Source organism: Muntiacus reevesi, chromosome 8, assembly GCF_963930625.1.
Source record: "Muntiacus reevesi chromosome 8, mMunRee1.1, whole genome shotgun sequence".
In the NCBI taxonomy this organism is placed as follows: domain Eukaryota; kingdom Metazoa; phylum Chordata; class Mammalia; order Artiodactyla; family Cervidae; genus Muntiacus; species Muntiacus reevesi.
This window is the reverse complement of record NC_089256.1, coordinates 42,967,657-42,981,824: the sequence shown is the minus strand read 5'-3', so window position 1 is coordinate 42,981,824 and position 14,168 is coordinate 42,967,657. Positions and strand designations below refer to the sequence as shown.

Genomic DNA, 14,168 nt, shown 5'->3' with positions numbered 1-14,168 from the left:
CTTCCTAAGGCCCACTTGCCTTGACATTCCAGGATGTCTGGCTCTAGGTGAGTGTGAGTGATCACACCATCGTGATTATCTGGGTTGTGAAGATCTTTTTGTACAGTTCTTCTGTGTATTCTTGCCACCTCTTCTTAATATTTTCTGCTTCTGTCAGGTCGGTATCATTTATGTCCTTTATTGTGCCCATGTTTGCATGAAAATTTCCCTTGGAATCTCTAATTTTCTTGAAGAGAACTCTAGTTTTTCCCATCCTATTGTTTTCCTCTATTTCTTTGCATTGATCACTGAGGAAGGCTTTCTTATCTCTCCTTCCTCTTCCTTGGAACTCTGCATTCAAATGGGTATATCTTTCCTTTTCTCCTTTGCTTTTTGCTTCTCTTCTTTTCACAGCTATTTGTAAGACCTCCTCAGACAGCCATTTTGCTTTTTTGCATTTCTTTTTCTTGGGGATGGTCTTTATTTCTGTTTCCTGTACAATGTCAAGAACCTCCGTCCACAGTTCATCAGGCACTCTGTCTATCAGATCTAGTCCCTTAAATCTATTTCTCACTTCCACTGTAAGGATTTGATTTAGGTCATAAGGGATTTGATTTAGGTCATAGCTGAATGGTCTAGTGGTTTTCCCCACTTTATTCAATTTAAGTCTGAATCTGGCAATAAGACAGAATGCCTGAAGAATTATGGACGGAGGTTCGTGACATTGTTCAGAAGGCAGGGATGAAGACCATCCCCAAGAAAAAGAAATGTAAAAAGGCATAATGGTTGTCTCAGGAGGCCTTACAAATAGCTGTGAAAAGAAGAGAAGCAAAAGACAAAGGAGAAAAGGAAAGATATACCCATTTGAATGCAGAGTTCCAAAGAATAGGAAGGAGAGATAAGAAAGCCTTCTTCAGTGATCAATGCAAAGAAATAGAGGAAAACAATAGGAAGGGAAAGCCTAGGGATCTCTTCAAGAAAATTAGAGACACCAAGGAAACATTTCATGCAAAGATGGGCACAATAAAGGACAGAAATGGTATGGACCTAAGAGAAGTAGAAGATATTAAGAAGAGATGGCAAGAACACACAGAAGAACTATACAAAAAAAGATCTTCATAACCCAGATAATCATGACGGTGTGATGCCTCACCTAGAGCCAGACATCTTGGAATGTGAAAGCAAGTGGGCCTTAGGAAGCATCACTATGAACAAAGCCAGTGGAGGTTATGGAATTCCACTTGAGCTATTTCAAATCCTAAAAGATGATGCTGTGAAAGTGCTGCACTCAATATGCCAGCAAATTTGGAAAACTCAGCAGTGGCCACAGGACTGGAAAAGGTGAGTTTTCATTCCAGTCCCAAAGAAAGGCAATGCCAAGGAATGCTCAAACTACCACACAATTGCACTCATCTCACACACTAGCAAAGTAATATACAAAATTCTCCAAGCCAGGCTTCAACAGCATGTGAACTGTGAACTTCCAGATGTTCAAGCTGGTTTTAGAAAAGGCAGAGGAACCAAAGATCAAATTGCCAACATCCACTGGATCATCGAAAATGCAAGAGAGTTCCAGAAACGTCTACTTCTGCTTTATTGACTATGCCAAAGCCTTTGACTGTGTGGATCACAACTGTGGAAAATTCTTCAAGAGATGGGAAAAACAGACCACCTGACCTACCTCCTGGGAAATCTGTACACATATCAGGAAGCAACAGCTACAACCAAACATGGGACAACAGACTGGTTCCAAATCAGGAAAGGGGTATGTCAAGGCTGTATATTTTCACCCTGGTTATTTAACTTATATGCAGAGTACATCATGAGAAAAGCTGGGCTGGATGAAGCACAAGCTGGAATCAAGATTGCTGGGAGAAATACCAATCACCTCAGATGTGCAGATGACACCACCTTTATGGAAGAAAGCAAAGAACTAAAGAGCCTCTTGATGAAAGTGAACGAGAACAGTGAAGAAGTTGGCTTAAAATTCAACATCCAGAAAACTAAGATCACGGCATCTGGTCTCATCACTTCATGGCAAATAGACAGGGAAACAATGGAAACAGTGACAGACTTTATTTTCTTGGACTCCAAAATCACTGCATGATGGTGACTGGAGCCATGAAATTAAAAGATGCTTGCTCTTTGGGAGAAAAGTTATGACCAACCTAGACAGCATATTAAAGAGCTGTCTATATTAAAAGCAGAGGTATTACTTTGTCACACGAAGTACAGCCTTGACATACCCCTTTCCTGATTTGGAACCAGTCTGTTTTCCCATGTTTGGCTCTAGCTGTTGCTTCCTGACCTGTGTACAGATTTCCCAGGAGGTAGGTCAGGTGGTCTGTTTTTCCCATCTCTTGAAGAATTTTCCACAGTTGTGATCCATTTAATGTCTGCATTAAAAGCAGAGGTATTACTTTGCCAACAAAAGTCCATCTAGTCAAAGCTATGGTTTTTCCAGTAGTCATGTATAGATGTGAGAGTTGGACTATAAAGAAAGCTGAGCACCAAAGAATTGATGCTTTTGAACCGTGGTGTTGGAGAAGACTCTTGAGAGTCCCTTGGACAGCAAGGAGATCCAACCAGTCCATCCCAAAGGAAGTCAGTCCTGAATTTTCATTGGAAGGACTGATGCTGAATCTGAAACTCCAATACTTTGGCCAACTAATGTGAAGAACTGACTCATTGGAAAAGATCCTGATGCTGGGAAACATTGAAGGTAGGAAGAGAAGGGAACGACAGAGGATGAGACGGTTGGATGGCATCACTGACTACTCAATGGACATGAGTTTGAGTAAATTCTGGGTATTGGTGATGGACAGGGAGGCCTGGCGTGCTGCAGTCCATGGGGTCACAAAGGGTCAGACACAACTGAGCGATTGAACTGAACTGAACTCAGATGGGGCCCAGGAAACCTGGTGCCACCAGAGGTCACCACAGAGGCCTTGCCGGGCTCTGGCTGGCCTAGCCATTATATTTCATAAAGTCCTGGGATGAAACCCTGCAACCTGTAGGCTCCACAGAGGACCTCTTCTCCACAGGGTCTCGTAGAACACATGCTTCTACCATCCGAGATAGACCTGCAGTGCTTCGTGGTTTCTCTCGGATCTAGCCTAATGTTGACAACTTGGCCTTGGGGTAGACTTTACAGTATCGCCTATACCTTGAGGTATGGTGCACCCCAGGTGTGGTTGACAGTGCAGAGTAGGTATACTCGATTGTCTTTCAGAGGTATCCTTCTTCCTGATCCCTGGATGAAAGTCTCATCCTCCAGGGATTTGGGGGAGGGGCAGTGCCATCCGTGCCCTCCAGGGAATGGAGGGTTTCCTGCTGAGATCCTGTCACCCTTCCCAGGCACCCAGCACGCTCTCCCTCCCCAGAGGGAAACAGCCGTGCCGTCATGTGCAGGATACTGGCAAGAGGTCTGAGGGGTCTGCTTTTACACCTCCTCTCACTGAGCAAACAGCAAGGACGATACTCTTCAAGGGAAAGATTGCCTTTCGGCTCCTCCACTTACTGTCTCCCTAGACTTTAGGACTCCTGCTTCCATAACTGAGGAATGTGTGGAGACCAGGGTTACAACAGAAGCAATGAAAAGGAGAAGTGAGGAAAGAATGAGTGAAAATCGTGTGTGTTTTGTTTTTGGAGGGAAGGGGCTCTGATAGGTAAAAAAGGAGGAACAGAAGCCAGGATGCACGTCCTCAAGTGCCGTGTGCTCAGAGTTTTCAGTCCAGAGTGGTGCTTTGTCAACTTGTCCTCCGTCCACCTCCACGCCTTTTATGATGTGCCGGGAAGGTGAAGGGTGGGAGGAGGCAGCCAAATTTTTCCATTTAGCAACCTTCCTTTTGAAAACATCAAGGATATTTTGTCTAAGCTAGGAAATAAGTGATTTTAGTTATGATTCTTGACACCTATGAGCCATATCCCCACCACAGTACTAGGGATCTCTGGTGGGAGATCAAGGTCTCAAAGACTTTGGGGCAGTGAGGGAATGCACCAGTCACTGGTGGATGTCGTGGCATCAGCTCCCATCTCTTCTGGAAGGCTTCCTTACCCCCCAAACTAGACCACAACCCCAGCCCATGCTGCCATTATAGCCCTGAGACTCTACCGCTTCCTCCTCTGTCCCCCGCCACCCAAACATCTCCCAGAGTTTGAAAGGAGGCCACTTACTTGTTGTCTGGTAACTCAAGGACAGTGTGGAAGAGGGTGCCCATGGGGGGGACAATCTCAGGCAGGCTATTCTCTCTTCTTTCCTTCCTGGCAGGATGATTAGTAGCCAGGCTCCGGGCCTGAGCTTCCTCCAGACTCACCAACTTCATGGGCAGGGAGAGGGCGGGCAGGGTCAGGCTCTTCATGATCGGCCGGTTTTCTGGAAAGAGAAGAGAAGAGAAGAGCTCATAGACCTTCTGGGAGTGGACCTGGTCACCAGTTCTAGCCAGATGCCCGCAGCCACAGCTCCCCCATTCCTAACCTCCTAGCAGGGGCTTCTCTTGGGCATGGTGGGGTCTGTGGCAAAGACTACACATAGGAATGTAAATAGCAATCCTGGCCAGCCCAGCCAGAGGGCACACAGAGGCTTCAGAAGGTAACCTGCATTCCTGTACTTTTCAGAGACGGACTGTTCATTCACACAACAACATACTGAACACTTACTATGGGCCAGAGTAACAGCTGAGGGTATTTGCCCCTGGGTACTGCCTAGTCCTTCGGTCAGGTGAGAATGTGTGTTCAGCCACAGAGGTGGTCTCACTTAGCTAGGGTGGGGAGGAGACGACCACCTTCTCTCTGCAGCTGTAGGCATATACAGATGTGAGAGCTGGATCATGAATAAGGCTAAGGGCTGAAGAATGCTTTCGAACTGTGGTGCTAGAGGAAACTCTTGAGAGTCCCTTGGACTGCAAGGAGATCAAACCAGCCAATCCTAAAGGAAATCAGCCCTGAATATTCAGCCCTGAATATTCATTGGAAGGACTGATGTTGAAGCTGAAGCTCTAATACTTTGGCCACCTGATGCGAAGAGCTGACTCACTGGAAAAGACCCTGATGCTGGGAAAGATTGAGGGCAGGAAGAGAAGGGGGCAGCAGAGGATGAGATAGTTAAATAGTATCACTGACTCAATGGACATGAATTTAAGCAAACTCTGGGAGATAGTGAAGGACAGGGGAGCCTGGCATGCAGTCCATGGGGTCACAAAGAGTTGGATATGAACGATTTAGTGACTGAACAATGACAACAAATGACTTATTCCATTTTGTGTAAATGTTAAGTATGGTACCAAAGTCAATAAGAATTCATAATTTAAGTGGAATGCACTGAATAATATGGAGGCATAATAATAATAATAATAATATCGGAGGCTGTCAAGAGTTAAAGGTTCAGAGGAAACTAAATTTCAATATGTGGGACAAAAACTGATTAAGGCAACAGTCATAAAAAGGCACTTTATGGTATTTCCAGGTTGGAATTAGGAACACCCTTAACACTAACAGTCATGGGTGGAATTTGCTGTCAAGAAGAACATTTCCCAAAGTCAATAATTCTCTACAATGGTTTATTTATTTGTTTTCCTATTTTTTTTTTTCCTCCCAGAGGCATCACTGGGTAAGGAAAAATCACAGGCTGGAAGATTTAGGTTCCATGTTCAGTCCTATAAGTTGCTAAGCTTTTCTGGTTCTCTGGTTCTTCATGTATAAAATAAGGTTGATAACTTTAGGATGGTTGTTGTGCTAAGACAAAGAGATGATATATGTGGAGGGTCCGCCATAGTTCCTGGCATACAATAAGTCCCCAGTGAATTACTGGTTGATTCAAAAGGATGAACGAATGAAAGCATACTATTTCTCATTCCCAGGTGGCGCTAGCAGTAAAGAATCCACTGGAGACATAAGAGTTGTGGGTTCAATCCCTGCATCGGGAAGATCCCCTGGAGAAGGAAATGGCTGCCCACCCGGGTATTCTTGCCTGGAGGATCCCATGGACAGGGGAGCCTGGCAGACTACAGTCCATGGGGTCACAAACAGTCAGACAAGACTGAAGCAACTTAGCACAAAGTGCAAGTTAAAATAAAGATAAAAGAAATGTCAGCCATTCCTAGGTATATGGTCAAGACAATTAAAAACATACGTTCACACAAAAACTTGTACATGATTGTTCACAGCAGCATCATAATAACCAAAATGCAGAAACAACCCAAATGTCCATCAACTGATAAGTGGATACATAAAATATGGTATATCCATACAATAGACTATCATTCAGCTATTAAAAAAATGAAATGCTGATCTATGCAAACATGTGCTAAGTGAAAGAAGTAGGTCATTAAAAGCCATATATTGTATGATTCCACTTATATGAAATGTGCAAAAGAAGCAAAATCCATAGAAACAGGAAGCAGATGACTGGTTGCCAGACTCCGGTGGGAAGGGAGGACAAAATGTGGAGCGACTACTTTACTGGGTGTGGGGTTTCTTTCTGGAGTGATGAAAACATCCTGGAATTAGACAGTGGTGATGGTTGAACAATTCTGTGAATACACTAAAAACCACTGAAATGCACACTATAAAATGATTAAAGCGGTGAATTTTATGGTATGTGAATTTTAAAAGAAAGATCATAAACCGCATAGAAGACAGGATGGGGTAAGAATTATTATACCAGGAATCAAAATTTGATATTAATTGCAATTGATTACTTTGATGGTTATAATTGATTTTCCCAAGCTTATTAGCCAAACTAGAAAAGAATGCTTTGATCAACTCATACAAATATTTTGCAGTTATAGTTCTCACACACACTGGTTCTTGAGATATGGACCTGGGCCAGTAGCAGCAGCATCACCTGGAAACTTGTTAGAAATACAGATTTTCGGCAGCACTCCAGACAAGCTGAATCAGAAATTCTGGGTATGAGGTCCAGTAAACTGTGTTTCAACAAGCCTTCCCAGTTATGTGATGTATGCTAATGCTGGAAATGTACCCTCACACAAATAGTAGTTATCAGGTTTACTGATCAGCTGGATTTTTTATTTTTACAAATTAGGCTCATATGAGTTCAAGCAGCATAAACCAATACCAATGCATCCCTGGGGTTCATTATGCTATTACGAGAACTGGAACATCATGTCTTGCATCTCATTACATCCAGCCTGAAATAGCTATATGTTTCTCACATATAGTGCGTTGCAATGCTAGCTAGTCTCTATATACATGCACCCACAAACACACACTCATTGCAGTATGCCCAGTGTCCAGCACAGGGCAGAACAAAGCAAGTGCTCAAGAAATGCTTGCAAGAAATCAATACCACAATGAGGTACCATTACACGCCAGTCAGGATGGCTGCTATCCAAAAGTCTACAAGCAATAAATGCTTGAGAGGGTGTGGAGAAAAGGGAATCCTCTTACACTGTTGGTGGGAATGCAAACTATTACAGCCACTATGGAGAATAGTGTGGAGATTTCTTAAAAAACTGGAAATAGAACTGCCATATGACCCAGCAATACCACTTCTGGGCATACACACCGAGGAAACCAGATCTGAAAGAGACACGTGCACCCCAATGTTCATCACAGCACTGTTTATAATAGCCAGGACATGGAAGCAGCCTAGATGCCCATCAGCAGACGAATGGATAAGGAAGCTGTGGTACACACCATGGGATATTACTCAGCTATTAAAAAGAATTCATTTGAATCAGTTCTAATGAGATGGATGAAACTGGAGCCCATTATACAGAGTGAAGTAAGCCAGAAAGATAAAGAACATTACAGCATACTAACACATATATATGGAATTTAGAAAGATGGTAATAATAACCCTATATGCAAAACAGAAAAAGAGACACAGATGTACAGAACAGACTTTTGGACTCTGTGGGAGAAGGCAAGGGTGGGATGTTTCGAGAGAACAGCATTGAAACATGTATATTATCTATGGTGAAACAGATCACCAGCCCAGGTTGGATGCATGAGACAAGTGCTCGGGCCTGGTATACTGGGAAGACCCAGAGGAATCCGGTGGAGAGGGAGGTGGGAGTGGGGATTGGGATGGGGAATACAACGTAACTCCATGGCTGATTCATGTCAATGTATGACAAAACCCACTACAATATTGTAAAGTAATTAGCCTCCAACTAATAAAAATAAATGAAAACAAAAAAACAAAAAAAAGAAATGCTTTCAAGAAAGACAAGTATTATATGATACAGCTTACATATGGAATATAAAAAATAGTACAAATGAAGTTATTTATAAAACAGAAACAGACTCACAGAGATAGAAAACAAACTTATGGCAACCTAAGGGGAAGTGGGGGATGGATAAACTGGGAATATGGTATTACACAGATACACACTACCATATGTAAAACAGACAATAAAGATTTAGGGTGTAGGACAGAGAATTATATTCAATATCTTATAATAAACTATAATGGAAAAGAACCAAAAAAAGAATATAGGTGTGTGTGTATAAATGTAATTTATATTGTAAATATAAACATTCACAATATTGTAAATCAATTATATTTCAATTTAAAAAAGAAATGCTTGCAAAGAGAAGGCATTCTGAATATATATGCAAGCATGAACAGGATGCTTCTTAACTCACTCACTTAAACCTTCTGCAATATCATACTGGAAGTAAAAATAAAAGCTAATAGTTGGGGGGATATTGCCAGTGCCTCTGGATAACAACTGGAAGAGTTTAAGAACTCACTAAAAACAACAGAACAGTAGTCAAAGACACCACACCACGTTCATGGGATAGGCCATGTATGCAACTGATCAGAAACATACTAGAGCCACATCTGCATACACCACACCTTTGTTGCATAGGCATACACGTACATATGCACGATCCTCAGACATTTGACACAGTGTTGTCAGCGCGCACACACAGCTGACACTGAGAGCTAGATCCCAACCCACTCTAACTTATTCTTGGGTCCCGTGCCTCAGGCAAAGAAGAAGTGTATGCCAGGAGGAGCCATTACCATCATTCTCCAGTGACCCGGGTGTACCATTGTTAAAGATTTGATCCACATGATTCAGTATGAATTCAATCACCACCTGCTGGACCCGGACTGCAAGGAAGGCTGCATCTCCATTGCAACCAGTGGCTTCAATTTCTTTAGACCTGAACCACAAAAGAAACACATTCAGTGAATGAGTCTGCCCTACCGACTGAAGCATAAGCGGGGAGCCAGCGGGCCGTTTGCACAGGCCCTAATTCCTAAATGTATACAGCTTGTTAATTTGTATTAATGTAACTATTTAAGATCAATTGAAGAGACTCTTCAAAGGCTGTGAAGCCCAACACACTGGACATATTGGAAATAGTCACCAGGTACTATAAACTGCAAAGCTATAAACACTGTATTACTCAGTATAGGAATTGATTTTGTTTTTTTCATAGGATCTCCTTCAAACTCCAAAGAATTGTTCTAAGGGCAGGTCGTCATTTACAAAGTCATGTGAAGCAGCTAATTCAGGTTCTATCTACCTCTGTTCAGTTCAGTTCAGTCGCTCAGTCGTGTCCGACTCTTTGCGACCCTGTGAATCGCAGCACGCCAAGCCTCCCTGTCCATCACCAACTCCCGGAGTCTCCTCAAACTCATGTCCATCGAGTTGGTGATGCCATCCAGCCATCTCATCCTTTGTCATCTCCTTCTCCTCCTGCCCCCAATCCCTCCCAGCATCAACCTAGGACCCCACCAAAACCAACAAAAGCCAAGGAACCCCAAAGACCCAGAAAGACCTTTCCAGGAAATTATAACATACGATCCATCACACTGGCCACATCATGATTGTAGCCAGAATATACTTCTGGGTTCCAGAGTTTCCAAGGTTAGCAGGCAAGGGCTGTTAAAATCACCTTTCATTCCCCTGTGTGACAAATAACCACTTAGCCAAAGGTTTGTCTACCAGGGGGCTCAGTTTTGAGGAATCCAGGCTTCGTTTGAATTGGGGGCTGCTTAAACCCACTGGGGCAGTGAGGTGAGGGGAGGTGGTTACCTGAGGAGGTTTGGTGCCCACACCAGGGCCAGGTTCCTGGCATGCATGTTGGTCTTGTTGCTGAAGGATGCGATGTGGGCCAGGTGTCGAATCAGGTATTCCAAGGTCCTATAACGGTTCATTAAAAAAAAGAAAAAGTAGGAAACTTCAGAGTCTGCGTGAAACCTGACATCTGGAGATAATTTCTAAGGTTGAGCTAAGCGACTCTAAATATGTCTATTTCATGAATTTTGGAAGGTTATCAGGAAGATAGCAAGATAGATGGAAGTAATTTTCTTGGCCCTGGGAACACTGGCCATGGGTGGGGAGGAGACAGTCTCGACAGAAGTCAGCTGAGGATGCCAGTGCAGCCAGAGATGGATCCTGGGACTCACAGTGCTTGGAGCCTCTGCCTCCAGCTAACCAGGGCAGCATGGCCTCCACACAGTCTTGAAACTGGCCCTCGTCTCAGCTTTTATTGTAATTCTTCCAGCTGTGGGCACCCTGGTACTGGTTAAGGAACTCATTTGACAGATGAATAACATCTGTTATTTCTGGGATGTTCTTATACTACATCAAAATCTGCCCTCTTATAAAGACCTGGGTAGGTTTAAGAACCAGTGGGATTCCGTGGTGGCTCAGATGGTAAAGAATCTGCCTGCAAGGCTGGGAGACTGGAGTTTGATCCCTGGGTAGGGAAGATTCCCTGGAGAAGAGAATGACAATCCACTCTAGTATTCTCATCTGGAGAATTCCATGGACAGAGGAGCCTGACAGGCTATAGTCCATAGGGACACAAAGAGTCAAACATGACTGAGTGACTTTCACGGGGAAAGGCGGCACAATTAGGAACTGAACTGTGAGGAGACGAGAGGATGACAGGATGTAAGGGCTGCTACTGATGAGCATACAGACAGCAGTAAGCCAAACGCTCAAGAGTGATAGTCAAACCCTGTTTAGAAACCACCTTGGTTTCCACTGATTTGGTTAAGCTATGAACCTGGGTAAGAATCTAGACTATCTCTGTGAGACTGGCCTGTGCAATCAGAAATGATTCTTGTGGGACTCTGAGGGATACTCTGAAAGTAATTTAGACATGGGCTGTCCCTCCCCATCAGGGTCTCTGGTCAGGCACCAACACGCTCTGATACAACTGACCTTTTCGCCTACCTCAACCTACTCTAGAAAGCCACTGTACACTGAATTCGTCCCCTTTTATGATGCCAGCCTGCATCTGCAGTATTACATCACATTGAGAGACTGTGAATTTCTTTTATCAGGAATTCTTACCTGTAATGGGATGGGGGGAGCTCCTGGATAACATTTTGGATTCGGGCCAGTTGGCCTTCTTCCGGGCAATGAGACACCGCCTCCTGTGGACAGGAAATGAAGCAATCCAGTGAGCACTCAAGAAGGGGGACACTCCCCTGGATCTGCGGGTTTTATTCAGGCTTCTGGCACTCCAGCCTCTCAGCCATGCCTAGAGACCATCCTCCCAGGAGGCACGCTTTTCTAGAAAAAACAAACCACTAAAATCTCCGAGGGTTCATGATGGAAAGCGTCTCTAACAATGTGGGCACACAGGGTCTCTGTGTGTCCTCAGATGGTAGACAGGTGTCTGGTAAAGACGGTATGGAATCTTGGGTGTGTCCTGCGTGGCAGACAGAGTCCTCACACTGGGAGACAGAAACAGAGACAGAGACCGAGAGAGGTGGAGACGACAGGGTGGCTGCATGTTTATTCCACCAGCTGTCTTTCTGGGTGCAAACAGCCACTCCCATCTAGCCTGAGAGTTTCCTGTGACCAGGCAGCCTGTCACTGATTCCAGGAAGTGGGGACCACGTGAAGACGTGCCTTCTCAGCAGGATAAGAGCTTTGTCCCTGAGACCCGGTGGCCTTGTCCGGACTTGCTCTCTGGTTGTTTCCTGTGTGGGTATGTGGTTCCCAGCTCAGCCCCGGCCCTCAGGAGAGGCAAGGGCTTCAGTGCATGCAGTGTGATTCCAGGCCTGCCTGGGGCTCCTGCACAATACAGGTGCCCCCGACAGATTGCCCTATACCCTGTCCTGTGAATCTGTCCCGTCTGTGCTCAGGCTCAAGGGCCCCTCCCAGTGGCTGAGTACTCAAGACTGACCACATAGGAGCAGTACCTAAGTTCAAGGTCAGTAGTCACATTTTTTTTTCACTACGTTACAGTTTACTACACTAAAAATGTACAAATCTTCCGCTACAGCTTCCTGAGTCCTTTCATATGCATAATAACCGTGTAACCCCACTCAGATCAAGACACTTTAAAACGCCTCAACTACTGGCTCCATTTTCCTAAGTGGGACATCACACCAGAGCTTCGGCCACCAACCTGTTTTTGTTTGACTTTTTTATTTAATGGAAGTAAAGCATTCACAGAAGCTAACCATTTTCAAAGGCAATCAAAAAACCTATGTGGGAAAACTCTACTTCATTTCTTACTCAGAAGTGGGGAGAAACTTGGGGCTCAGAGGGTCACAGTTGTCTCAGTCTTCTGCTGGGTTTGCAAGCCTCAAAAACGGAGCCAGCATAAATATGATCTCTGTCTCAACTCTTGCTTTTTGAGATGTGCAGATGTAGAGGGTGAGGACCAGAATGGGGCCTGAAGTAAGTACCTGATACCTCTGCCCTCTCCCTGGGCTCTGTCACTTAGAAAACAGATTTGCGAGGGAGACCCTGACTCTCAAGACAGGGAGAATCTCATAAAGCGAGTGAAGGGAAAGAGCCTCAGAGGAAGGAGTGGCAAAGGAATGAGGCGTGGACCCTCCCACCTTCTATCCTGTAAGGGCGGGTGGGGAGGCCTCTCTTCCTCTCTTGGCAAAGAGAGGATGAGCTTTGCAAAGCTTTACACCCACCCCCTTCCCAAGCCCCACACCCACCCCCACTTTCTAAAAGTGTGTCTTAGGAATAAAGGTGTAGGTCAGTTTAACAGAGTTCATGGAAAGTTTCTTTAATATTTTAAGAAGCTGTTAGTCACCTCTGTTCTGAGAGACTGGGCGGGCTCACCCCTGATGCCTGCAGGTCCCATATGGGATCATTTTATTATTCACAGCTTCTCCCCTTCACACCCCAATCCTATTTGGAAGCTCTCTAGATCTTCATTGTTTTCCCAGAGGGTCTGCTCACTGCAAAGCTATTTTTCCATCTCTTTGTGTTCCCACATTAGGACAACACAGAGTTCATCACTGGGGAGTTGAAGGAAGGGAGTTGAAACTTTGCCCATCCCAATCTTTTGCCTAAAAGAGAATTTCACTCAACATTACCCAAGACAATCTTGCTGACAGTTAAACTTTAAAAAATCCAGGTTGAATCTGTGACCATTTGTTCTCTTCCAGTCAGTATCAATAAGACCAGCTTCCTGAACTTTGAGGACTCTGGTGAGGGCTGGTCTCCCATCCCCTCTGGCCAGGCCCAGGCTCTAGTTTCCTCTGTTTATCTGAACACCACCTGAGCCCCTGAGCCTGGGCAGCCGCATCCCCGGGATGGATAAGCAACCCGGGTCTGTCCCTTATAATTACACCCCAGCTGTAACTCAGTTTTTACCTTTTATTTTGTATTAATTATTTAAAAATTATTATAAAGCCACTTTTGTTATTTTTAATTACTTTAAGTGATTAGGTTAAAAAGTTATTCATGCACATGGTTTAAAAAATGTAACGCATTCAAAAAAAAAAAAAATGTAACGCATTCAAAGGAATATACAGAAGAAAGTGACTTCCTTCCAACATCGGATCCTCAGCCTCCAGAGACAACAACCACCGTTGTCTTCCAGACAGTTGTTATACCTCCCCGTCTTTGTCACACCTGTAGCAGCAGGCACCTGACCCATCTGCAAATTCCTCATCACCCATCATTTCCTCCTTGCTTGCTCCCTATGGGCCGTGCTGGCCTCCATATATTCCCTCAAACAAGCTTGGCATGTCCTTGACAAGGGCCTTGGCACCTGTTATTTCTTCTCAGCACCCTCTTCCACCAGATACTTGCACAATTTGTTCCCTCGCTTCATCTTTGTCTCTGTTCAAATATCACCTCATAGGAGACCTTTGATTATCAGTCCCCAGCATTCTCTGACTTGTGCACACGTGCGTGCTCAGTTGCTCAGTCATCTCTGACTCTTTGTGACCCCATGGACTGCAGCCCGACAGGTTCCTCTCTCCTTGGAAATTT

The 14,168-nt window shown here is 44.4% G+C and overlaps 1 protein-coding gene across 1 annotated transcript in view; it reads right to left on the bottom strand.

Moving 5' to 3' along the window:
- Window positions 1-14,168, bottom strand: part of ARHGAP31 (Rho GTPase activating protein 31) — a 122,243-nt gene that overhangs the window by 31,617 nt on the left and 76,458 nt on the right. The window contains exons 4-7 of the mRNA XM_065943460.1: window positions 11,268-11,350; window positions 9,999-10,106; window positions 8,978-9,120; window positions 4,156-4,354 (exon numbers count right to left, since the gene is read on the bottom strand). Of these exons, the coding sequence (XP_065799532.1) occupies window positions 4,156-4,354; window positions 8,978-9,120; window positions 9,999-10,106; window positions 11,268-11,350 (533 nt within the window). The remainder of the gene's footprint in view (window positions 1-4,155; window positions 4,355-8,977; window positions 9,121-9,998; window positions 10,107-11,267; window positions 11,351-14,168) is intronic.